Here is a 27,373-nt window from a genome sequence, read left to right as displayed (position 1 = left end):
TCCATTGTGAAAATGTGGCAATTCTTTCTGCTGCGTAAACTGAGATAGCAAACAAAGGGCAAGGAAGAACAGAACTAACAACGGCTTAAAAATGTTAATTATTCTCTTGCAACACTGCTCAACAAAGGGCTCTCTTAGAGAATCACACGGGGCTTGTAAAGTAGTCACTGTGTCACTGCTCTGACACAGCATGAGTCAACACAAAGACTTCTGCAAAGGGCTCACACCAGCAGAGCTTTTATAATGTGGCCTGCGTGTACTTTGATAAAGAACTATGAAGCAACCGAACGGAAATCTGTAAGGATGTACATCTGGAAATGCTTTACTTCTGGCACGTTTTAAGCTGTGTTGTATAAATATTTTTTGTGGCATGAACACGCTGCCCGGTGATACAGGACATTCTTTCTGTAAGCTAGGTATTCACTGCAATGCCTCGCACACACAGCTCAGCCAAATTCAGATAGCTGTCAGTGATTTAAATCTGAAAGCATTTCTCAGAATTTACTCCAGAATAAATCCGTGATGTAATAGATTTTTCTCCAGGTTTACAACATTCTTTAGAATACATATCAAAAAAAAATTGTGAATGCATTTTTTGCAGAGCAGGGGTTGCAGCAAAGCGTCACAGAGGTTCCTGGTGGCTGCTGGCCCCCGAGATTTCCCCACATGCTCCCACATCACCCGGGTTCCTCAAACCCAGTGCAGGTATTCAGATGTCACTGCAACACAAGGCGTAAAGCTGGAACGTAACACAGGACATTGATACTGCAGTGGATTTCAACCATCCTGTTTTGAAATCTCTTGATTTCAAAACCCAAGGGAAAGCGCTATGTTTGCTGAAACGACCACACCTGGAATTTTGCATTCTGCATGACTGGAAGAGGAATAATATTAGCAATATTGTCAATTCATTCGCTGTATTTGAAGTTCTGTTAGTTGCGGGAAGAACTTCTCAAAGTCAAATTTCAGATCACTGAGTAAATTAGTCTGCAGCTTCTGGAGTTTCCAAACTTCTGTTTTCTGCCTCATTCATGAAATCAGCGAAGATCAGTATCTCATTTTCCAGCTCCACTATTTTGGGAACTCAGAGATACTCATCCTGTTACGCAGTGATGAAAGTTCCCAAAATAGGCCAAATGCTAGCATCTGAACAGTAGTAGGATTATGCAACTGATGCGCTGGAGACTAATCACGTTTCTAGGGTGTTGGACGTATTTTGCAGAATTTGTGCACACGAGGCACTACATCTAATTCTAGCCATGAAAGCGTGCTCTTTTCTAAGCTCTTTATTCACCCCAAACTCTTCTACACTCCACCAGCTCCGACTTTCGACTACTAGCTTTTGGCACGGACTCAAGTTAAGGCACTCCTGAGCAGAAAGACATTTCTAATGCCTTTGGATGACTCAGGCAAGGATTTCAGAAGCAGCTAAAAGACTTAGTGTGAGCTGCACTGTGTCTAAGTCAAACTGGCCCACAAGCTGGGTGTCAGACGTGGGGACCCCGCTCCCCTCACAAGCTGCAGTGGCAGTTCCCACTTCAACGCAACGCTGTCTTGGAGATTCAGAAGGTGTTTCTAACAGAACTCCTGTTTTTAAATCACCCATAACCTTGGTAAATTAATCTTATTCAGTCAGACATTTCTATGCCTCAAAATATCCTGAGAGAGAGTATTTTAAAATCATGTTTGACAATTCATTTCATCCAATTTCACTGGATGGAGATGTTTGGGAGTAAATAGATATTTGTTTTACAATCCTATAGCGTTCTTTTCCAAGAGCCTGATTAATAGCTTTGAAATAGCGTTCCCTGAAATCCTGGAGACAGTAAACAGCTTTGAAAGAGTAATCTTTTAAACTGATGGGGGTAACTAATGGTGCACGTGCAAATGATCGTTTCCATAAAATCCAAGTCTGTGTTTAACTAGTTGAATTTCCTAGTGGCAGCCAAACAGCCCATAATGGCAGCTAATCTGAATCTGGAGTTTAAAACTGTGAGCAGGAAAAACTCCATATGGAGCATCACTAGTTTTCATCACCTTGGGAACAATCCACATGAAGCGTGTAGGAGTGGCTGGAGAAGAAGCCTGGAGATCTTTCAAAGCACCACACAAAATAACACCGTGGACCCTCTGCGGAAAATATAATGGCTGGGGAAACGTTTCCCAATCTCCCCACAAGCCAAGTGCTTCCTATAAAGGGCAGCCAGAGGCATGCACTGCAAATTGCCATATGGTCACCCCGCACAAGAGGACTTGGCACATCAGTAAGCTTGGTTCAGAGATGCTTACCTTTTGGTGTGGAAATGTAGACTGGATCATGGCAGTTTCAAAACTGTGTGTCCCCTTCAGCTGTGTCTTCTCCCACAGGGCCTTGAGGACTTGCACAGAATTACTCTGTATTGACAAAGGTTCTGCGAACAAGCTCTGAAGAAAATGTTGAAAACAGCATTTCAAGCATTTTTTACTTGGCCATTAACAAACAGCATCTTGTTCTTATTTCATAGTGGGACAGCCATGCAAAAAAAAAAACAGGAATAAGTTCATTTCTCTATAAGGAATTATGAAGGATCGATATGCACACAGTTAGATAAATGCCCACATATTTAATTTGCTTCTGGGGCTTTTTTATTGTACATTACACGTCTCTAAGGTCCTCAGCTCGCTGTATGACCATGTATGGTCCTTGGCTCGTTATATATCAGCTACTACTACACACAGCAGCTTGCATGCCATGTTTGTATGCAAATGCTGCTCTGTGGCAATGTAAGCAAGGTAGAACTCCACAGATGTACATCTCAGTGATGGGCTGCTTTGTGGAGAACACATGGAGATGCCATTTACTAGAGATGCAAAGAGATGATCAGCGCCACTGCACACAAAGTCAGTGTTAAAAGAAGAGCACTGCAGTTAGGAGGGCTTAGCATTATTCCTCCACTACATCTACTACATGATCTTGTAAGTAAAAAATGTGCCTGCACGCAGAAGCCAAGTTAACAGTGCACAAGCAAATCTGATTTTCCGTATTTTGAACACTTGATTTCACAACGTGTGCTATGTCCTGTTAACGTAGATTTCCTGGGTGGATGTTCCTTGTTCTCTTTCTGAACTGAAGCCTGCCGATCCCAATTCCTCAGCCCAAGCCCAAGCCCTAGCCCTACCCCCTACCTCCTGGGCTGCACACCCCCTGCCAGCCTGGGGATCCCCAGACCCTGAGCCCCCTCTGCATGAGCTCTGTAGGCTCTGAGTGGAGCTGGCAGTGCTGCACGGGGATGGCCAAACCCTCTTGCAAGCTGCTCTGCCTGAGCAAGCCGCCTGCTCCTGCTTCAGAGCACGTAACGTAACCAGAGGTATTGAGCAAGTGGTCAGCAGGCATTTTTTGTGTGGTCGGGGAGATGCGTTTTTTTTTCCAGCTCTGCTGTCAGAAGCAGCTGGATCACCTTGTGCAAATTAAAGCTGAGAAACAGTCAGCGTGAGGCAGCACCTGGCACGGGAAGACCGCAGCCCAATTAACCTGGCTTTGGTGAATTTATGAACAGCTGCCAGGAAGGCACTGGAAGGGGCCACGGCAGGCAAGTGGCTCGCTTGCCAGCGTGATGCTGCACCCTGACGAGACAAATCAAACCCCAAATCCTACCGCAGTATGGGATGATTTAATGAATGAATCTGGGAAATCAAGCACCTTGTCTATCGAGTAACTGCTCTATTCTATTCACCCTTATTCTGATTTTCTTCCTTTAACCGATAATAGCTTTCCTGTACGACAACTCCTCTCTCAGCTCTCCATTGAAATATGCTCATCTTCCTGGCCAAAAGCTGCTCAGCTGAGAACACAGGAATAATTTGCAGTTTCACAACTTCCATCTGAGGGTTTCGAAACATGATACAACTACTCGTTAAAATTTTTGAAATTAAATAAAAAGCAGGGTCTTGAAATTAAGGATATGTTCTGGAGACCTCCGAGAAAAATATTTCTTGTTTCTACAGTTGCAGAATGCAATGTCCAGCAGAATATAGCGTGACTGGCAAGAAGAGAGTAAAAATACAGTAACTTGTACAGATCTGCAGAAACTGTGTATTAGCTGTCTGTTAATCTATGACAAGTCTGCTGAAAGCTACATTTTTATCACCAGTCTTTCATTTAACTCATTATTAACACACTATAAAACATATTTTATGTCAAATTTATCTCTTGTGCAATTTCACAGACGTAAATAATATTTTTTCCAGGGCCAAATTCAGAGCAGTGTGATTTAATCATCGTTAGGTGTCCCGCACATAAAAGCTTTAGGATTTCAAACAAACAAACAAATTAGCTCACATGAGGCACCACACCGATGCACTGCAGGTTTGGGTGCAGAGTTCTTTTTTCATAAGAGAAAGCATGAAGTGCTGCGTTTGCAGGGATGCTTTGGGGAAGCATTGGTTAAGAGCTTTTTGGGCAGCATCCTGAGGAAGCAGGGTTTGGCCAGGGCAGGTGGAGATGTTCAGGGGGCAGCAAGGACCGTGGGTGTGAGCAGTGAGTGCAGCGTTGGTGCACTGGGTGAAGCCACGGAGCACCAGCGGGGCGAGGGTCGGTGGTGGGGTTGGGGCAGCGAACGAGGTGCTTGTCCTCCTCGTGTCCACTTCTCCTCCTTCAGCTCTGTGTGTTGCAGTGCTGTGCACATATTTCTCAACATCTGTTTCCCTTGCTCTCATTGAGAACAAAATGTTACATTCGTAACATAATTTATTTAATCTCTCTAGGCTCTGTTTAAATTCAACCTCCTCCTCCAGGCTTTCATTTACGGAGTCCCTCACCCCCTTTATTTTCTCCTTCCCTATCATCTTCTCATTCTTGGTTTTGCTGCTGCCCTTTTCTGCTTCCTTTTCTCTCTTCTCTGACCTCTCCTTCCTGTTGTCTGTTACCCATGAGTAACAACCACACTGGATTTTTAAAAAAACATTTTCTGTATTTACTTCTAGGAACAAACACAGGGAGGAGTGACCTGGCCTGTTAACTTCACAGTAACTCACTAAGCATGTTTTAAGTTTCAGATAAATCCTTTGCATTTCTAAGTTTGCAGTGGGGTGGGGTGAATGGCAATGGCCAATTCTACAAAGGATAAGAAAACAAACTTAATCATTTTATTACAGAAACCTTTCGTTTCATCTTGAACTGTGAAGGTGAGGTATTCTTTTACAATTTCACACTATTTGTAACCTATTAGGAAATCCCATACACATCCAAGTAAGGGGCCGCATTTGGAAGTGGCATGAAGAGTAGGACAGTACTTTTAGGGCTGGTAGGTGAACAGCACCGATCTGATTTGCAATTCCTGCTCAGTCAAAACTTCCAGAGCAAAAAAAAAAAAATAATTCCAGAGGGTGCTGCCCCCTGAACAGCACCTGAAGTCTCTGGGGTTGATTTTGCTTCCACACGAACCAACTGCGCTTCTCCTGTTCAAGTGCAAAGCAGCAGGACGGCACCTAGGACTTGCTGCAAGCTTTGCCTGAATCAGGCCAACAAGGTTTGGCCCCACACTGTGCTCTTTAGGCTTTGGAATCCCTACAGACAGTTTGAATTTGTTACATTCGATAGAAATCCGTCAGCTGCAAAATCACTTCAACCTGCTGTAACGTACCCACCGTGGTGAGATCCACAATAAACCTGACAGCTCCCTGAGAAATCACAAGGCTCACAAAAACTCACATTAACAGCACCGTGGATTAGAAGCACATTTCGACAGATTAACCACTACAACATTTTTTCCAGGTACAACACGAGAAATACAGAGGTGCCACTCATCTGCACCGCACGCACCTGCTGGAAGAGAAACATGATGTGGATCCAGAGCGGGGGCTGCCGGCTGACGAGGGTGAAGCTGGATTTACTGTACAGGCAGTAGTGGCCCTTCAGGGGACAGCTGAAGAACAACTTTGCTACGCAGCTTCTCACGGTATCTAGAAATAAATACAGAGAAGAGTAAAATCAGCTGCACAGAAGGCAGAAGCCAGGTGCCTGTGATGAGCGGGGATGCACTTCCAGTGCTGCTGCACCTCCTGCTTGTTGCATTTCTACTCATCAGGCAACCACGGCATCCAGAAGGGCATTGCTGTGTCTGTGCCCTCAAATTAAGGACAAGCCATGGGACAGTACTAGAAAAATTTTGTCTCAGGTGCTTTAAATCCTACATGTTAGGAAACAGCTATGGGCTCTGCAAACCTCGCTTGTTCCCAAGCATGTGTGGTGCAGGTCTGCTGGGCACACCTGATCTGTGCATAAACATTACTGACCGAAATCCTGCAGTGCTTACGTGGGGTCCAACAGTGCCTTTTGGGACCAGCTGCTCAGCACAAAAGCTATAGCTACGTAACGTTACCTGACTTGAACTTCCCATGCTGGTTTTAACTGGAAACAAAGCCCCGGAGATACGTGATCCTGCTGTGGAAAAATATTGACCTCGAGCCTTCACTTTCCGTCTTGGGATGACGCCTCGTAATGATAACAGCATGTCAGGCATAGCCTCCTCAGGCTGCTTTACTGGCTTAAAATAATGATATCATTTTATAGTCCCTTTGAACAACAACAGAAGAAAGAGAAGGTGGAGATCCTGAAGTGAAGACCTCGGTGCTGCACCCACATCACCCAGCTGGAGAGCTGGGCTTGACGGGGGGAGAACAACCGGTCCCAGCGGCTGCTGCCAGGCTTGCTTCCTACATACAGGCACAACAGACAGACAGACAGCAGACAAGCTGCCCTGCGCAGCTGGTGAGCTGTGATAGAGTGAGTTGTCACTGGAAATGTGGCAAATTAAAGCCTGGGGCTGCCTGAACCTGCCCAGTACGCTGCAGAGGGAGCAGGTGGCTGTCAGGGGCTGGGAGAAACTTCAGAAGCTGGCACGTGGAAGCCGCTCTGCTACCCTCTGACAAGGCTGCTTGAATTTGTCGAGGAAAGGAAGTCACCTGCAGCAAGTGGGGACTGCAGAGCTCGCTGAGGCTCCACTGCCACAAGGAGAAACGGTGTGGGATGTAAAGGCAGAGGAAGATCAGAGTCAACAAAGAACAGCAGAGGCACTACACACGCTGCAGGGAGGGAAACACGGGCAGAGGCAACGCATCATGTTGGGAAGTGAAGGCAAGAACTAAAACTGAGTGTACAGGCTGCAGGGAAAGGGGTGAGAACAGCGCTCCTTCCTCGGGGTAGGGCTTACAAGTTGTAATTGGCAGCATTACCAGCTCGTCCCTCTGACCCTCTAGCTCCTGCAGCTTTCCTTTCCACACAGTGTCACCTGTTCTGGCCCCACGTTGGCTCGTGCACCTTCCTGTGGTTACGGACTGATGGGCAACCCGGTGGTGTCCAGGTAACCCAAGCTTCATCAGCTGTAATGCTGCCAATTACAAGTTGGGGCTTAAAGTTAAGCTAACAAAGATGTTAATGTTGCTAAACTGAGCTGATAATCCTGGAAAAGAAAATTACCTTAGCTGCAGATCACAAATGTACCATGCCTGCGAGCAACACTCCCACCTTAGCAGGGAAAATAAAGGGCAGAAAATCCACTACTCTTGGCCAAGCAGCTGTGGGGAAGGCCTGAGTCTAATCTAATTACCCAAGCCACTAACCTGACAGTGCTCACATTCAATATACAAGAGGAGTTTGGGAAACTGAAGGGGTTAATTAGAGCGACCCTAAGTCCTGGGATGTATTACAGCACAGAACTGAGCGCTGCCTCCAAGGAGCCTGTTGACAGAATGCTCCTCCACCAGCATGGTCCAAACTAAAGATCCCTGGCTTATGCATCGCAGATGCTAACAAAGAACCTTAATTTCAATATACTCCCCCAGACGTAGAGGTTTGGCTTTGGTCCATGTGTGTGAAAAGTTTAATGCTTCATTATGGGAAACTGCTCTTAGTGAAAAGTGACCATAAAGCACGTTCTGCCACTGCTACAAGGAGCTGGCAGTCAGTGCCTTCCTCTCCAACGAGCTCGGCACTTCTTTTTTCATTACAAACGTAGGAACTGACAAGAAACCTGGGAGGCACGTGAAGGCTGCAGGCTAGTGCTGGAGTGCCTTAAACGACTGTGCAAGGCAGCAGAGCCCGGAGCTGGAGCTCCTGTCCCCCACGTCACGTCCACACGAAGCTGATGAAGCCCCGGCCGTGCTGTCTGCCACAGAAGTCACTGCTGCAGGTGGCGGAGCCCTGGGGAGCAGCTGAGAAAGGGCACTCGGTGCTAGGTGGGACTGTGCTCGATAGGACCGCGAAGGAGATTCCTGCATGAACAAAAACTGCATGGGATATATGGAGGGACACCAAAATCCAAGAAAACGCTTAGCAAGACACTGGATGACATGGAAAAAATGCTGAGGCTGATAACGCATGCCAAAATAAACGTCAGCTCCAGCACTGGAGCCTGTGCTGGCTGAGCAGAAAGCTAATTCCTGGAAAAAAAGTAATGTTCATCTGTCAATACCAAGCGAAAAAAAAGCCTCCTACTCAACTCAGACAGTCTTCAAACCTTTGGTACGAGATGAGCAATTACTCATAGCTGTTTCTACTACATTTGATATGCTGAATGTGGCAATATCTGGTAACAAGCCAAAGTTTACTACACGCAGCTCTAAACCGATGGCACGGAACTGCTAGTTTCAACACACAACAGCTAATCTCAGCTATCCCACTGTTAGTGGGGAGTGATATTAAAATAATAAACCTATTTCTGAGGGAAACTAAGATGACCCTGATACCTATCTAGCAGAGTTTCACTGTACTTGGCTCAACTGCCAACCACAATGTCACTACCACGGCCATTTATTCTTCTGGTTGTGGGAGGCCTTTAATTAGGCAAGGCTACGTGAATTTCTTATCGTCCAGGCACATGAAGCTGCCACTGTTTCAGACAACTAGTTATGCTGTGCCATTTCACAAAACGTTTAAAATGGAAAAAAAATATACGGTGATTTTAATTAACAGCATCATCAGAGACCGACACATGAGACTGATGCCCTGGATCTGCAGACAGGGCAGAAGAGCAGTGCAGGATAACCAGCAGCCCGCTGGATCACATCCCCCACCAACACCCTCAGACACAGAGCTCTAACTAAAAAAAAATAATCCTAAATCACACAGGGCGAGTCATGGTCCTTCAAAATTTGAAAGCATCCATTGAAATGCAACCATGTCAATAGAATTCTCTTCATCTCCATCCCACGTAAAAACATTGCAGATACTGTAAATATTATTCAAAAGGCTATCGGAGCCTGTCTAGTTCAAAACGCCCCCCAAAATGTTTGTATTATATAGTATTATCCTACCACCCAGCTGTTAGGCACTTTTGTATGCTACGTTTTTAAGAAGCTAAACCAAGGCACTGTTTCTGGAAGTGACAGAACAACTCTTTACAAGTATTTTCCCTCTCGTGTAGGGATTTCAGTTCAGAGTCTCAGCACTATATCCCACTGCAGCACAGAGTAGTAACATTAACTGTTTCTTGACACTACCAGTATAACATTACACTTTTATAGCATCTTATTCAAGGAACCATGAATTAAAGCTCAAAGCACACATTGCAATAGGGCATTTTTGCTGTACCTTCTGGGTAAGTTAGAAGACACGCTCCGAGAATGGAAAAGGTACTTCCAAAACCTGTGTAGAATTAACAAATTACATGTACTTACGTGCTTAGTACATGTAGTTTAAGAAGACACATTTTTGGGCTTTCCTAAAGCACATCTCCATAAATTGGCTGAGCTTTAGGTAAAGTATGTTTCGTACTTTTTCCAGTCCCTCATTGCAATGATCTATGAAACACTATGAACCAAATCTCAACCTTGTGTAATCCCAGCTGATCCCAGAGGAATTAGAGCAGAGATAATAATGCATAGCAAGACCTATTTGCACCTGTGAAACTTTAAGGCAGCCATTTCTAGGGAAAACAACTCATTGCATTTGCATTTGGCAGTGCAGAGCGGCTGACAAAGGGGAATGTGATGGCTGAACAGGGACCAGGTTCACAAGGCTAGCTAGGAAAGGGGAGCAAACAGATTTTTGCTTAAAATGAGCAAAAATAAATCATTTGCAGGCCTGAATCAGAGAAGAAAAAAGCGCTGAATTCACGTAACAGGAAAACACACACAACTGAGAAAAACGCTTCATTTAGTGACCTGTCCCATCTGACCTAAATTAGGATTCGTCAAAACACCATTTCAGCCATCAGAGCTGTGACTACTGCACAGGCTCATAAGAGCTTTAACTGCAGAAAAAGAAGAAAACCCAGCAGACAGACCTGTCTTAGGACTAGCTTAGGAGTGCTAGCCCTTGGAGCTGGACAACAAATGTAGTCATTTTACTTGGGCCAGGAAAACCTCTTGGACTTGTCAATGTGTCAAAAGACACCAAAGGGTGATCAGGCTCCCCTGGAAACACGACTGCTGGTCAGGAAGCACTTCTCACCACCACGTCTGCTGGCAAGTCCAAAACTCCTAGCAAGAGAATAAGAACCAACTTATTGTTTTTTTTTTTTTCTACAAGAAACAAGAGAATATATGTTGCAATTTTAAAGTTCACTACTTAGTGCTTGTGCCTGGGGAAAAAGAATATAAGCACAAGAATTTGTCAGAGTTGTTTTGTGTTGTTTACTCCAGCTTACCACGCGGGGTAGCCAGGAGGGATGTAACGTGGTCAAGTAGGTACAGAGTCACTGGTTCTGGGAACAATTCACGCATTATTTGATTTACAGTGGTAATCCTTTACTATTAAATAAAGTCTGTTAATAGGAGTAAAAGTATGCTCATAAACTTCCCAAATAGACTCAAACCCACCCATAAACATGAAACTAGAGAATAAGAAATTTATACAACTTCTTAAGTGTCAGACCTTTTTCAGCTTCCTCAGTTTCCTTTTCTCTTCAGTTTAGATTACAGATAAAGATGCAAACAATACATATGTTTGTAGGAGAAAAGAGTAATTTTTAAAGCAGTCAGCTTCAGGAAAGTATTTTTTGGAGCACTACTAGCTTTACATGCATGCCATAACTCAGCTCAATGGGTGCTTCCCCCAGTAAGTCACCCAAACTGCAACGCAGAGGTACGATGTCAACAGGCTCGGGGAGCCCACCACAGTGCAGTCAGTATGCAGAGATCAAATCTGAGTGGTAAAAGCCAAGTATGAGAACTTACAGATTTGCTTAACTTCCTAACATTTTCAGACTTCCTTCTCTTCCCCGTTAGGGTAATGAAAAGCCTGTGCCATGTGGGAAGGCCTACCTCTCTCACGTCATCCCATCTTCAGCAGCAAGAGCGTGCTTCTCTTTCTGCCTGAATCGCTGACTGAAGCACAAAGAGCCCACGATGCCCGTGCAGGACAGCCAGGTCCTGGGAAAATGTCCCCATCCCCACATCCCTCGGCCATCTCCACTTGGCACCCACAGCCTGGCGGGGGGCTGCTGCTCACCCCATGGCATGGGTACCAGCCATGCAGGGCTCTTCTCTCCTGCCAAAATTGGAGCCCAGGTGCAGTGGGTAGGGCAGGGCAGGGTTGTTCTCCTGGTGAGAGTGCTCCTCAGGGAAGCATGGAGTCTGTCCCGGTCCCCCTCACCTGTCCCAAGTCCAAGCCCTCCGGTTTGCCTTTGGAGAGCACTAACAAATCCGCGTCGGGAATCCCTCTGCTACCACCAGGTAAATCGCATCTGGAGGTGGGCCTGTGCCAGCAGAGGCTTGCAGACGAGCACAGCAGCTGCTGTCATTGCAGACACGAGGGCAGGCTGCTACGAGCACCTCCACACCCCCATTACGCTCCCCGCACCACGGGGGCTCTCTACACAGCCCACGGCCCGCATCGCCACGAGCACAAGGGCCAGGCCGAGTTCATGCCTCCATTTTCACCGCCTCGCCTGACATTTGGGACGGATTTCAAGGTTAATACCAGTTCCACGGGATAAAACACCAACTAATATTTCTTTGGCCCAGCAGAAACGGAGCCGATCTCTGGCGAGGCGGTGCCGCTGAGGGAGCGGAGGTGCATCTGGTCCCAATCAGGCCGGGCCGAAGGAATGCTGGAATCGATCGGCCCGGTGCAGAGGCGAGCACTGCGGGGGACCAACGAGCTTTTCCATCAACTCCCTCATGTGGTACCAATTAGCTCTCGGTATGGCATAAAACATAACAACAACCAGATTTCGGGCCAGCGTACTGCAACCTGTTTCCCCGGCCGTCTCCTCCTTTATCAGAGTTCTGTCGTTAAGCCCGCAAAATATTTGCTGTTTATATTTCCTCCTGCAGGGCAACAAGGAGCCAGGAGCGGCTCGCTTCTATATAGCAGCTATAACATCATTCGTTGAATTTTTAATGTGGCTTCAGTGCCCGAGAATTGGGTGATGCATCCAATGTCCCTGGCCTCGGTCCTTCTGAGGGAGGGAGGCACAAATCCCCCCTGCCCTCTGTGCACACGTCGTGTTTTCTTTCTGGTGGCTTGCTTGGCAATGAGCTGTGGGCATTCACAGTGATGATTTTACCTGAATTGTCTGAAGAACTAGAGGAAAAACAAGGATTTCCCTCCAATTATAGCCAAAATGAGCAGTTTCACAGGCTGTTGTCTGGGAACTGTTTGACACCAGCCACTCCCAGCCCGGGGCAGGCCACGCAGCCAGGCATTTGATCCGCTATCCCTTCATGTCTGGGAAAGGAGAATACCTTCAGGCTTATCCAGCATGCAGGGATCAGGATGAGGCACAGCAAGGCTAGAGCACACAGAGCCATCAGCTCCATGCTGCGTGCAGAAGTTGGACTAAGCCAGGTAAGACATTGACTCAGGCCTTGGCTGGATGGTGTGGCACTGCTGAGGTCAGCTCTGGCAGGTCACACCACCGTTAGTGACCAACACAGAGCACGGTTTCTTGTTCTCGGTCACCGAAATTCCAGTGGCACCGAGGTGATGGAAATCCTGCCCAGCGTGTGCTGAAAAGCAGTAGCAAATCTGGGGAGCATTCAGGAAATTAGAGAGGCACAGCTCTGGGCTGCTGCCATCAGCAAGATCCCGGAGGTACCGATAAGACAGAAGATCACAAACCATCTGGAAAAATATGGGCTGATGAAAACTGCTTAGCTCCATGGAAGCTAAAGCATTCAACAAATACAGTGGCTTTTTTTTTTTTTTTTGAGGAAAAGGTCCACAGGATTAAGAGGATTTAAGTGATGAACATGATATAAAAGAATGTCTCAAGTTGCTTAAAGCACAGCAGAGATGAGAATCCGTGCAAGGTGGTTGAAACTAAATGGGAACCGAACCAAACCATCAGCCCCAAACTGAAACAACCTAAAATAAAAGGATTTTTGTGGTTTCAGATGCCTTCTTTCTGCACCATTTTAAATCCCCTCTCACACAGTGTAAGTTCCAAAAGATTCACTTATGCACGTACACAGGGATGCAGTAGGTTGTTGGGTCTTGTCCATTCTTCAAAACCTTCTCAACTTGACCATTTCTTTAGCCTAAGATGTTCTGCTTGTGCTGTAGCAGCAGCATCCAGTTCACGCCTCTCCTCTGCCTGACACACATCTAGCCCCAAACTGTAAATACTAACTGGGATAACAGAGCTGAGGACACATCAATGTGCATGGGAGGCATCTTCAAATTAACTGTCACAGACTGACCATGGATCCCCTCTTACGGTTTTTAACCAGTATCCCCTTCAGAGTTGTAAAATCCATCACTCCAGTCAATATTACATAAATTTTGACTATAGTTTAAATTGAATGAGCTTATAAATCAACAAAGGGACTGAAAAAATACATCCTGTAAAGGAAAAATATTTTGCCACGGCTATGAAATACATACCAAATGCATGAATCAACAAAAAAAGGAAATTTGCAGAACGGAGCAGAGATGTAATCAAAGCCACGCAGGGGAACTGGAGCGGCCAGCAGATCTGCCTCCCGACCCACGCTAAGTCTCCAGTGCCTGTGACGCTGGAGTTGTAGCTGCAGGCTGGCTGGTAGTGCAAGGCAGGGATGAGAAGCAGTAACATCTTTTATTAAACCAACGGGTGTGTGTGTAAGAACCAGGAATGGTTGAGGAGCCACCAGCCATTCTTCAGCTGTGTCAAACCCAGAAGCCAGCCTCTCCAGGTTTCCTTAACGTGCTTTCAGAAGTCCTCCACAACCTCCTCTGGCAGCACAAGATTGTAGTGCTTCTAGAGAGCTTTTCCTACTGTTTGAGCTACATTTTTCTTGTTGATATTAAAGCTCATTGCCTTGTTCAGCATGGGCTGTACCTTTGAGTTTTACACATAGCTGAGAACCATTATCATGTCCTACTTCAGCCTTCTCCTTTTCCAGTTAAGTGTACTTTTTTCCAATTTTCCTCACAAACCATGCTTCCCTGACCCGCTTCCCTGCGCTGTGTTCAGTGCTTGGGCAGTACCCACAGTCCCAGTCCAGTTAATTTTTCTTTATTTCGAGGTCTCCAGTTGAGTTCATACTCCCCTCAACAGGTCTGCTTTGTCCTTCAAGCCCCAATTAATGCAGACAACGACATAACGATGTCATCATGCGGTAACTGTTGTTCTTAATTTTTCCCTGGTCCATTTGCTTTTCTGCCTGCTGCTGAGAACCGAGCTGAATGTCCTCTGTTGTTCTGCAGGGCAATCACGCCGTATCTGGGGAACCTTTGTGACCTCCTCGTGTATGGGAGCTCACGCTCAGCACTGCTGCCCCCAGGCCTGACCACGCTGCGTCCACCAAGCCTGGCCAGCACGTAGGCTGCTTCTATCCTAACCCCTGTGGCTCCCAGACTACTTCTGGGGACAGCACCCAGGCTCAGTTTTAAGCAGTGAGGAATTTACCATGCTCACAGGCAGTCTGGCCGAAGGTTAAACACCTCCAGCACCAGCAGTACAAGCATGGTTCTGAATTTTGCTCGAGTGCACCGAACAGAATTTGGCCCATCACCAATGAGAAGTTCTTGTGACTGACGTTGACACTTTTGACCTGAATGTGAGCTGCCACTTGATAGCCCAGGAAAGGCATGACTCTGACAAAGCGGTGGAATTTGGGGAAATTTGCACTCTCCATTGTTAGCAATCTGCAGCACTACCTTGTTGCAACACAGTTTGCCAGTATTTTCTCCCAGTTCTCTTTCACAGTGAGACATTGCTGTGAGGTGCCTATCTTTTTATATTTTAACTCCTTTATGGACTAAATTTCCAGTTCAAAAATTCCTGCATAACCAACATAAAATATTTAGAAATCTGCTAATATTTTCCAACATTTTCTTAGTATTTGCTAAACATTTGATTTGAAAAGTAAAAACAGATACATTTGAATGAGCCTTTATAGTGTGTGGGAATCGTAGAAGTCCAGTAACTGCCAGGTTTTTGATGGAGTTCTTTATGTAATATCTGAAGTATTAACAAAACTGTCCCCTGTGTAAGGAGCCAGACTGCAGTTCTTTGAGCGTATTTAGAGTGAGTCACATAAATCTCCTGTTCTGCACATGTGTCCCTACTCAAAGAATTTCCCTAAGAATGCTAGCTGTGGACTTCCAGGAAATTACAATAGTTTGAATGAATTTTGAAATAGTCACATGCTTAGAACATACCACAATAGGTAGTTCAGAAAGGAAATGGAGCAATACATTTAAAAATATTCAGAGTATTGCACGTGATTGATGCAAGGTCGCAGCATTCAGCAATTCAGGCCGCATTGTTCACTCTTACCTTTCTATCGTATTTTTATGAAACAAAAGTTTTATCGGTAATTCTAACAAATAACCATTTCAAATAGTAGACCTAACACTTGTCATCATTTAGAAATTCCCACAGAATAAATTACATGTAGTTATATCCCTTTTATGGGTGGAGCCTGATTTTCACATATTAACTATTGAAAAGGTAAACAAACAGTTGGTAAGATATATGATGGAAGTTGCACAGTATTAGATGACATTTTAAGTGATTTCAAATTAATTTATAGATCAGTTCCTCTTTACCAGCAACATGACCCATGAAGGGCTGGACTGTGAAGTGCCCACGATCAATGACAAGCGGTTAGCTGCACACAGAGCTGTGTTAAGGTAACTGAGCACTGCTCAGTATAGGCAAGAGACTTACAACCAAACCTAAATAACTTTCTTTCAAAGAGCATAGAGGATCTATTTTGCAGCATGTTGCACACCTCCCTCATCCTGCAGCCTCACAAAAAAGCAGACAAAACAGCCTTCTTGCACTTAAGAACAGATACCTGCCTGCCCTTGATGAAAGCAGAAAACATTAAAGAAGCCCAGGGAGGTGGTGAGGTAGTATCCAACCCAACCTGGAGCACCAGGATCTCATTTTATTGCTTTCAAGTAGCTTCTTTTCAGGGATAGAACATGCTGCTGTGAGGTTCCTGACCTGCTTCATCACTGGTGTAACTTGTAACTCACATGATTTAATAATGTCACATTAATGAGGGAGATCCAGGTCTGCTCTAGACCAACCCAGCAGGCCAAGAGGGGTGTTTAAGTACCTGCATGTGCTACAAGTCCCGTTCTGTGCCCCGCAGGAGGGCTCAGGTTTTAACTTTCCTAGGAGTTTGGGAGAGGTCAGAGCTGCCCTATATCCCTGAAGGAAAACAAAAGTCTTGGAAGATTTCCAAACACTACGATTTGTGAATGGTGTTATTTTATAAAACTTAGCTTCCTCCCACCCATAAGCTTTGTGCTAGACATGTAGATCTTCGCTGCCCATTTGCCTGAATTGTGTGATGACATTTAGTGTCGTGTTAAAGCTGTAGCCTGAGGGGCTCAGGCCTCTTACCTTCAATAACACACTGGTCAGGGATAGGAATTTTCTTCCCCATCTCCATGACGTATGCTTTCACTTTACCCAAGTTCTCCTTCAAGTGCAAGTAGAGCTTGTCTTGGTACTCTGCAGGACTCTTCAGCACCTCTGCGCTTTCTTCATGGGCCTTTTCTCCAGCGAGTTCTGGCAAATTTTCTGATTCTGTGCAGTCAATACTTTGGTGTGAAACCAAAGAATTTCCCAGTTGCATTTCTTCGGTATCAACACCAAAAGGTAGCTTCTCGTTTTCCTGGCTAATGTAGATCTCGGTGAAGGAGATGCCAGCAGGTATGTCCCCGTTCTCCTCCTCTTGTCCACTGTCTAAGTTTACCGACTTCATGCGGACTGCATGCAAAGCAAGACTTTTAGACCTGGAAGGCAAGTAAAGAAGGAAAAGTGTTTTGGAACAGAGGTAAGGTGGAACACAACACGCTGAGCAACGAGACAGAAATCATTTGAACATGTGCTCTTCCGAGTTACCTCTATGCAGCTAGTTTGGAGAGCAGAGTGCAAGGCTAACTTAGCCAGAGGCAAATACCTTCTGATAAATATGCATTTCAAAAGCAAAATGCAAGCCAGTTTTAATAAGCAAATGAAACTAAATAATATCCATGTATCACAACATCTGCGTGCCATGGAAGGAGCCAGTCAACCTATCTGCAAGGAACTTAAAACCCCAGCACTGCAGCACACGCTTTATTGATCACATCATAAAAATGCCATCCAGCAGAGATTTAACTGCACCAAACCTGAACCTGAACCAAGATTCAGCCTCCAGTTCTTCACTGCCCTGTATCTATATGCTAAACATGAAACTGAAGTCTCCTTAAGAGCAAGAAGGCTAAAAGAGAAGTGCCTGAAAGCACACACGCAGAGGTGAGGTGTGCTTGCAGGGACACTGAGGGCACACAAGTGACCATGCCCTAGTCAGAGCAGCAGGGGATGAGGCAGTGTCCCAGTCTCACCAGGGCTGTGGTTACCTTTGCTGTCAGGTTTACAGCAGGGTCTCTGCCAGAAATATTGGAGCAGGAAGCAGCAGCCTCGGCTGTGTACCTGTGGAGCACACACGGCCAAGGAACTTTGTGGGTGCTGGTGAATGGGGGGCCTCGTCTCACCCAGGTCCTGGGAGAGTCACACTCATCCCAGCATGGAGCGTGGGCAGACCCACCGGCACAGGATTTGATCAGTCACAGAACTGATCAAAAAAGTAACTTTGAAAGATTTTCCTAGCCTTTCAATTCACAGATATTAGACTTGGTTAAAATTAGACTCACGATGCCCATAGCCATCATGCAAGCGGACCAGTTTCTCAATGTTTGAACAAAGATTTCTTACAAAACTGATATTCACAAAAACCACTCACGCGTTTTACAGAACCATACCTGTTAAATCTCATATCCTTCCTTTCTTCTTTAGAAACCTGGCCTAAACTGTATCTTCTTATCGAGCCAGGAGTACTGTTGTTGATGTTTATTTTTTCTTCAAAAGCCTGTATCTTAACTTGAAGCTTTTCCTCTTCTTCATTTCCATTCATAACAGATTTTAAATCATCCAGTGGTACAGGCGATTCTATTTCAATATCATTTTCTGTCCTAAGAAAGCAGAAAGCAGAGATTTAGCTCTGGCACACTTTGCTCCTAGGGATGCTGACACTGCATTTCTGCCCTTGACCCCTGTTATGTGTCTGCTAAAATAATTATGTTTCAGCAGAGATTTTCATAGAGGTTGATTAATCATTTTCAGAAACATCTTCTAGATCAACATCTCTGTCAGATGGATCAGAAACACTGAACATCTCTGACAACACTGGATTAGAAACTGCATGTGCTGTATCTGCATAAGCAAAAAGCCTCTTTTCCTGATAGTCCCACAGGGAAAAGGTTTTCAGCTGAACTTAAACTATTCTTTCAAGCTTGCTAAACAGTGACTTATTGCATTATTTTCATAAACCAAAACTAGAGTTAATTGTAGAGTTTATAGAAGTCTGTGGTTTAAAATGTTTGACGAAAGTACACGCAGTTTGTACTGCCTTAATGTACTCAGAGTAAGAAAAATATATTTTAAAATAACTCTGTGCATGGAAAGGAACAGGCTCAGGAAACTCAAACCTCAGGGTACCGTGCTGGTTCCTGGGATGGAAAACAGCACACTGTCCCTCCCAGATCCCAGCTTTGTGCAGCCACGGGGCCACAACTTTCCGAAGTAACCCAGGCTCGAATGAGTAACCACATCCCACAGGTGTTCGGAGCTGAAAGCAGCCTGACCCGTACAATGCTCAGAAACTCCACAACCAGAATCCTCCTAGAGAATGAAGGGATGTTTGGCAACATTTACTTAGCTCTGCAGTTCAAAATTAAGCTCATTTTCCTCTTACCCCACCCCACTTATTTTGTTCTTCCTTTCTGCCCCCCTTAGGAGCAAGCATCTGAATGGCTCAGTCTGTGAAATGTGAACACTGAAAGCCACAAATGAGAATTTTAACACGCCACTTCCAAAGCAACAGCGTCTCAACAAGTCACGCTCACAGTTGGGAAGCCTATTAAGAAGTCCCAAATGCTGCGAATTACTAATAGTGGAAACAAAGCATGTTTGGAAAAAAACAAACAGAAAACAAAACAAAAAAAAAAAAAAAAAAAAACCAAACCAAAAAAGAACAACTGTGAATAGTGAGTGCATCATGAAGTGTGCCTTTTTGTTTGTTTTGATAAAGGCAGTTCAGGATATTTCTCAGGAGAGTTGGCAAGGCTTTGTCCTGTTTTGTTTTTAAATTTAGGCAATACCTCATAATATATTAGCACCACAGAACATTTCAGAAAAAAAAGTATTTTTTTCTAATAAAGAATCATGGTATGACCTTTGCTAACGAGTCTTCCTGCAGATGTAGGACGAGATTTAATTCCTTAGGAAAATGTCACTCCAGCAGCTCTACCAGCACTGCTCTTGTTGTGGGAATCAAGCAGCAAGGAAAACATCTGACACATGCACACACATACAGCCTGGCTGCAGAGGATGGACAGACTGATGGGGTTTATGAATGACAGCCCCAAGCCAGCAAGCCTTGAAGACGTTTGGAAATGAGAACAGACTTTCCTAACTGCACTTTTTTTCCCCCCAGCATTCTCCGGGTGAACCTTGGTGCCTTTGTGAAGGAAACCCAAGAAAATGCTACTGATAAAGAAACGCATCAAGGAATCCTCTCTGCCATGTGCACAGCAGCAAGTTAGTAAACACAGGGCTCATCACTGGTGCTCACACCCCACCTTGGTTGGGACCTGGCTGATACCTGGCATCTGGAGCAACTGTGAGCACTGCTGGCTGTGGGATGATGCACGGCACGGCTCCTCCGGGGCACCACCAGCTCTCACGTGTACCAGCCTCGCACTCGCATCGGTTCCCAGGAAGCCAAAAGCACATGCCCCAAGAGAAATGTTCAATGAAGCCTCCACCCCACGCCCAACGGCCTGCCTGGCAGGCCTTCCTGCTGGCCTCCCCTTGCAGCAACAGTAAAATAAACTATTGTTTGAAATCTTGGCAAGAGGCACCCAGTACATTGCTGAGGTTGCTGCAGAAGGATCAGCTTACACCAAAGCTTGGAGTGTTTCAAGAGGAAAAGGATGCACAAACTTATCGTGAATCATAAGGACCTTGCTGGCAAAGACCTCCACGTTGCTGTGCTCCTCACTGGTGCACTGCGTTTAAATGCTCTTTTGCAAATTTTAGAAAGATACCTAAATATACAGGGCAGCAAGTCAAGAGCGATGTATTAATGTGAAGAGTATTGCTCCAGAACACCAACAGCATTATCAGCATCATAGTCAGGTGCTTAAAATGGGCAGAAGAGCACACACGAATAGAAATTGCTAAAAATACACTGAGATGGGACTGGTTCCAGGATTCAACTCTGTTTGGAAGTAACGTGAATAGCTCAAGTGCAGGTCCTCGTGGTTCATCAACGTACAGCCTCCAGCACCTCCTTGAACACGACGGAGGTGCAGCTATGCAGAAGTGAGCAGAATCTCCAGCTCACCGTCAGGAAGCCCATCAAGAGCTTCCAAATATTGCTAGGAGCCGATTATGGAAACGTCATCAGCCTGATAATGTCCAAGGCTGAGGTGCCCCATGGAGCTGCAGGCTGGTCAGACGCACGGCAGCTCACAGCCTCAGCACTCCTGGGTGGTATCGGGGGAAGTAAAACACACGGAAATCTTAGATGTTATCCCAGTTCTCTTCACCACTGTGAGTGTTGATTTAAAGGTCAAATACTGTAGAAAAAGAAAGGCAAATGAATGGTAAATGAATGGTAAATGATGCTATGGGCTAGACCTATGCTGTCCTGGAAGGAAGAAAGAATTTCATGCAGCCACCAAACTGAGCAGCACGAGTATAGTCTGCTGGGCTCAGTTCTTACCCAGAACGATGGCTTGGAAGCACCATTACATTTTCCTTCTGCCCTTTCTTGCCTTCTTTTAATAACCATGCTACACTTGCAGGTTAGATCAGTCCATTAAGACCCCGCATGTGTTCTTAAAAAGCCCCTCCGAGACCGAGTAGCTTGCGATTTTGTGACAGAGGGGCAATAGAGCATCGCATGGTTTTAATTACACTCTCTACTAAACGCATGTAAAATTCCCAGTGTCAAACAACTCCAAGCCAGCCATCACTCTGCAGAAATCAGTTTCTTCTTATGTAAACACACGATTCTGGAAGGAATGGTTATAATCCAGCCACACATTTTAAAACCCTGTTTTCCTTTCACAGCACAAACACTCTGGATTGCTGCTCTTTAAAAACCACTGCAGCTCAGTAACTGCAGCAGCTCTGCAGCCAGCAGTGGATTTCCATGTTGATCTCTGGATCCTCCCCACTTAACATTCGTGCACTTCACACAAGTCAGAAGAAATGCGGCATAAATCAGTGGAGAGCTCTCATTTTACCCTTAACCGCTGCTCTATACTTGTTCTTGTCTGAGTCAGCTGATATTATGCTTGATAAAGGCTTGAAATGCAAAAGCAAATAACAAATCTATAACTGCAAAAAGTCTGCCTTTCTCTCTGCTCACTCACAGCCACGCTGAGTTAACACAGCGGACCCCAGCTGCCAGCCTGCAAGAACCAGGGTCACAAGGGATAAGGCAGACGATGAAGGAGAAATCAAGTGGAAAATGGAAAATAAGAAATAGTTCCAGAAAGGTTGGTTTGAAAGGGCCCAGCACAGCCACTGGTCCAGGAAAGAGGCAGACACGCCTCTTTGTCACCCAGAGCAGCACTGGGAACAGGATTTTATTTGTATTTTATTCTGGTGAAGCAACACAAATTGCACCTGCCTTGTGGTGAGAGCACCTGTATTGCATCAACTGTCCGAGCTCCTAACAGCAGCAATTTATCACCAGAAATATTAAAAACGGATAGCAACAGCAAAACAAATTGTGGAGGAACTTGTGTTTTAAGTTCCCTCCACTGCAGATAGAAAGCCAAACTCTGCCCTCTCCTCCTCCCCCAGGCTCCACACACAAAACTGTATTTTGCTTCTGAAACCATGCGCATACACAGCTCAAGCAGCTTCTACCCCTCAGCAAAGCAAGTCCTTAAAGGGCAATTTTACAGAGAAATAGAGAAACACAACAACAATGTTCTAACAAAAACCTTTTCCTGTTTTTTTTTGTTGTTGGCTGGTTGGTTAGTTGTTTTTTTGTTTGTTTGTTTTTGTTTTTTTGGGGTAGGGAGAGAGGAGGGAGGAGATCCACTCTAGTGATAAATGTTAGGCATAGAAGGTAATAAGGAATAGGAAAACCATAGCATTTTAGCAAATAAAATAATTTCTCAATCATAAATCAAGTGACCAGTCCTGGGCTGCAAGAGTAATTATTAGACTTTGTTACTGAAACCTCAATTCCTGTCCTGTTTCGTTACAGTTCCCACAACATGTGGCATTCTTCTGGCCCCCTTCGCTGCGACGACTTGCCTACTCGTTTTTGTAGTTGAACTTGACTGGTTTGAAAAACACGTACGTCATTTCACGCTCACTCGGTTATTTCCACTTCAGTTTTTTCACTGTCTTCAGTGAAGCTTTTCACAAAGGCAGTTCTGAGGGCTCTGTTTCAGCAGATTTGTGCCACCAGGTGATGTGTGCACATTTATTACGGCCTTGTAAAATAAGTGGCTATATCGGGGTTCCTCTCCTTTCTCATTCTTAACTCTCCAGGATACCAATTAATTGTTTCTCAAATGACCTCAATGTTTTGGCTCCAACTCTACCAGTCTGTCTCCAAAGCTATCCTTCATGGTTATGAGTTTTCTGACATCTGTGTTAAATTTTATATCACAGGATTGCTATTCCTTCGTGCCCTCTTGACCTATTTCAGTATATGCAATGCTAATTATAAGTCTCTCCCTAATTAAAAGTGACTACTATCAGATATTTAAATAACACGTTCTTACTGTGACAAATGCAGCAGTGCTCCCAATGCTTTAATCTCAGGATACAAGTTTAAGGAAGCTAAGTGCTCAGAACATTTTTGTACACGCTTGAGAATATTTTTTCAGACTTGTTTAGCAAACCTTTGTTACAGAGCTGTGCCAGTCATTGTTCTCCTAGCTTCAGTGGTTATCTTCTAGAATAAACTCGGTGGTAATTGTGTAGCCTGACTCCACCGATTTATTTTTAACTGAAGCATTTCAGATTGCCTTAGTCTGCTTATCTGGGATGTAGCTTTCTTTCTGCTCTTTTAGAAGTGCTAAAACTTTAGCAGCTTCTTTTTTCTCCCTTGCCAAATGACACAGCTGCTGCTGCGTGATGTTCAGAGGCCATTCTGCCTGGTAGCGTGCATCTGGCATCTGCAGTGCACCTAGGCTCTTACTGACATCCTGGAACTATGGATTTCTGCTGTAGTGTCGATCGTCCTTATTCCTGCGTTTGAAATGCATGCCTCAAGTTACTTCTACGAGCACGGATGTTCTCCATCAGGTGTCTGTACGCTTACCTGACCCTATAAATAATGCAATCCAATAGCTGAGTGAGTGTACACTGGAACAATACATGAGAGACACCAAGATCAATTTGAAAATAGAACTGCAGTAACTTACAGGAACTGCAGTACAGCTTGTTTTCAGCTGGATGCTCTCACTCGTTGCAACTTGGGTGTATTTAATATAAATTCACACTGCCTCGCACAGCCCCTGGGACTGGTCCTCGTCACACAAAACCCAGCGTTACCTGGCTGCTGACACGTTGTCATTCTCCAGCTGTCGGACGAGGAGCTTGGCTATGGCAGTGAAGCTGTTGCTCATGCGGTAGATATCTCTGCTCTGGGTGCCCAAGATGCTGGAGAAGGTGTCAGTGAGACTCTTAATTTCCAGCAAAAGGATGTGGTGAAACGAATGCTCCATGTTGGCCAGATGGTTCACCAAATACATCAGGCACATCCTGGCTCGCTCCTAGACGACATAAGGAGATAGAAAAACAAATTTTAAGCAAATGAATTCAATGTTTGCTTGCACAAGGCTGGTTTGTGTGCATGCTGCTGATTAAAACATTGCCATTGGGGAATTAGGGAATAGTGGCTGCCCCACGACTAACAAAAAGGCAGCTGCACCAAAAGCACAGTTTCCTTTTGCGTGCTGTCAACATCACACGTGTTGGCCTTGGTGCTGCCCAACCTGGCTTAGCCTCCATACACCTCTGTGTACTCCTCAACCCAGAAGCGGAGTCCCCAAAGCCTTTGGAGGGCTCTGCATGGCCCTAGGGCAGTAGATCAACCTGGTTCACAGATCAGAGCACCAGCAGCAGACTTGGCTCCCATTTCTTCTTTGATGGGCCTTGTGAGCCTGGCCAAGCTAGCTCACCTGCCCATAACCCAGTTTCCATGCCTTTTTTTTTTTTCTTTCTTTTCCTTCCTTCTAACTGCCGGGCTGTTTCTGGCAGGCAAACCCTCGTGCTCGTGTACTCAGCTCAGCAGGGAGCAGACCCTGTGGCTCAGGGCTGCACTGCACAGCCCACGGCTGACTCCATTGGTGTGGCTTTGTTACAGACCCATTGCATTTATGGGCTAATTTCCAGCTTATTGCCTTATCCACGTTATCCTCCACAACTGCAACCATTCAAGAGCCACCAGGCAGTTCGAGTGAGCTCTGCGCATGCCACCAGCTGTGACAAGCACACAGCCGGGAGCAAATACCCATTTTTCCAGAGCACAGAAGTGTTTCCCAATCACGACTTCCTTTCTGGATCTGCCGGGTGTTGCCCATTTGCTATATTTAGCAGTGTCACCCCAAACCCTCTTTTCACCAGCGCTCCCCAGGCCGAGTGGGACTCCTGCAACAGCGTCCTGCAGAGGAGAGCCAGGGACGGGGGTAACGGCGAGGGGTTGCAGGGCCTCAGGAGTCACAGGGGCACGCTCCTTCCATGCATTACATCTAGGAGCAACGCTCAGGTGAGACCCATGACCAACAACGAGGGGTTTAAAATGAGATTTCGTTTCACGATCTCGCCACACACGCCAAGCTGCTGCCTGGCAGCTGTGCCAACCCCTGCCAACACGCTGAAGTCTGATATGCCCTCCGCAGCTAAAGTTTGGCTGGGTGATTTATCACCAAGATCACGTCTCCCACAAATTACAACTAAAGGGGCTGCTCCAGGTCATAATGTAAATAAATAAACAAATAAAAAGCAAATATTTGCTAACAAATATGTTATCTCTGCTTGGCAAGTGCACACGGTTCCAATTCCAAGTATCTCTGTTTGCACACGTGCAAGTTCTCACACTAAAACACAGACCCTGAAGGTAAAGAAACGCATGAGGGTTTCTTTGTTTTCTTATAATTGTTCTAGGCGTATAAGGTTCCACAACCCTACAAATACCTAGGTGGTAAAAGCAGCAAAGAGCAGCAATTAACTCGGAGCTCATATCGGATCCTCCGCTGGGATGCTCCCCATAGTGAGACCCACTCCACGCTCAGCAGATCGTTACAGAAACCAGGAGATGGTTCGCTGTTAGAACCTGTGCTGAAATGCAAGCAGAGGCACTTCAGGGAAAAAAAAACAAAAAACAAAAAACAAAAAACAACTAAATCTCTTCTTCCCAAGGATTAGCAGAAATGGAGGGGAAGCTGCGTGCCATCTACATCCTCCCAGCACTGCAGGGCAACAGCGTTATCGCCTCAGATTTCAGAAATAAAACCTCAAAATTCTTCTGGGACTGTGTAACAGGAGAAAAAACACTGCCCAAGGTTTAATTCCAAGTGTAGCCGGGCCATAAAAATACATGGGAGATTTTGGCAGAGCGTTGCCCAAGTATCACGGGTGAGACACGTTTTGAAGAAAAAGTCAACTTCTTTCAAACAAAAGGAGATGGGCTGCGCCGTGCCGTGACAGAGATAAATGAGCACAGCTTATCGGACAAATTGCTTCCCCTCAGCCGTATGTGGAAAAACTACGGCTACTTCTGCAGGCGGGCTGGGCTGCTGTGACAGAGCGGGCCTTTTCCTCAATGGTTTGAAGGGGGCTGACTTTTTGGTAAATACTCACTAGCTTATTTGGAAGACATTCCTCCCTCCAAGAGATAAACATAGGCTCAATTAACATTTAAAACACATTTTTGTTTCCTAAACAAACTGTGCAGCAGACGCAACTCGAAGAGAAGTTGTGACCCTTTTCATGTCACTTTGATCCAGCTGGAATGTCTCCAGCCACGCTGAAACGCTGCTACTCGCCTGGAGTGAGGTAAAAGAACAATAAACTCCAGTGAGTAATATAATATGGAACTGTTACACAAAACAAAATTACAGCAAAATAGCTCAACATGAAAGCAGTTATTATCTCCGCCGCAATTTTTACCCAAAAATATTCAGAGAGCCTGTTTGGACGTACATAAGCCATTGTTATTTCAACTGTGCTTGTTTTCTGTGTTCATGTACTTTATCCTAAGCTTATCTCACGTTTTATGGCCAGTAGGTGAAGATCTGAAATACAGGCAACGAGGTGTGGCAACAGAGTTTGCTTTTTCTTAAAATCAGGCTCAGGAGACTACAGAAGAGACCAGAATGATTTCAGAAGAAACTGCAATTTCCAGTTTGTCCAAAACATCTTAATATATGTGTATTTCAATAACTACATATCCAGCTGACTTTTGCCCCAAGATGATGCTTTGCTTTGCACAAATTGCTGGTCAAGGGACATGTCCCGATTGCAGCTTCACCCGTGAGACTCCCCCTGACATCAGGGGAAGCGGCGTGCATAAACAAGGGGACCTCTAAAATAAAGGGATCCGTTCCCAGCCAAACCTCTCATCTCTCCAGGGGTCTGCCTGAGCTGCCAAGGGGGAGAGAGCAGCTCGGGAAAAGCACGAGAGCTCGCTTCTAGAAGCCAGCAGAAGACATTTTCTGCTCACGTTTGCAATCCGCATTACGAAGGGCCAGCCCTCAGCCCTTGCCACCTCTTTTCACCCACTAAACCGCCCAGTGAAACAAAACACCAACAAATACAGTTCCAACACGCCGTCATCATTGCGTTTCTCGCTTGCTTTGCTCGGCCAGCAAGGGGTGGCTGGTGCAGGGTCCCGTCTGCAGGCAGCAGCTCGCGGTGCATCT

The 27,373-nt window shown here is 45.4% G+C and overlaps 1 protein-coding gene across 1 annotated transcript in view; it reads right to left on the bottom strand.

Moving 5' to 3' along the window:
• VEPH1 (ventricular zone expressed PH domain containing 1) overlaps positions 1-27,373 on the bottom strand; it is a 79,123-nt gene that overhangs the window by 15,019 nt on the left and 36,731 nt on the right. The window contains exons 8-12 of the mRNA XM_032193777.1: positions 24,003-24,223; positions 18,173-18,382; positions 16,767-17,161; positions 5,801-5,940; positions 2,290-2,424 (exon numbers count right to left, since the gene is read on the bottom strand). Of these exons, the coding sequence (XP_032049668.1) occupies positions 2,290-2,424; positions 5,801-5,940; positions 16,767-17,161; positions 18,173-18,382; positions 24,003-24,223 (1,101 nt within the window). The remainder of the gene's footprint in view (positions 1-2,289; positions 2,425-5,800; positions 5,941-16,766; positions 17,162-18,172; positions 18,383-24,002; positions 24,224-27,373) is intronic.

This window comes from Aythya fuligula, chromosome 9, assembly GCF_009819795.1.
Source record: "Aythya fuligula isolate bAytFul2 chromosome 9, bAytFul2.pri, whole genome shotgun sequence".
Lineage (NCBI taxonomy): Eukaryota > Metazoa > Chordata > Aves > Anseriformes > Anatidae > Aythya > Aythya fuligula.
The sequence above is the reverse complement of the archived record's forward strand: the minus strand, read 5'-3'. Positions and strand labels throughout refer to the sequence as shown.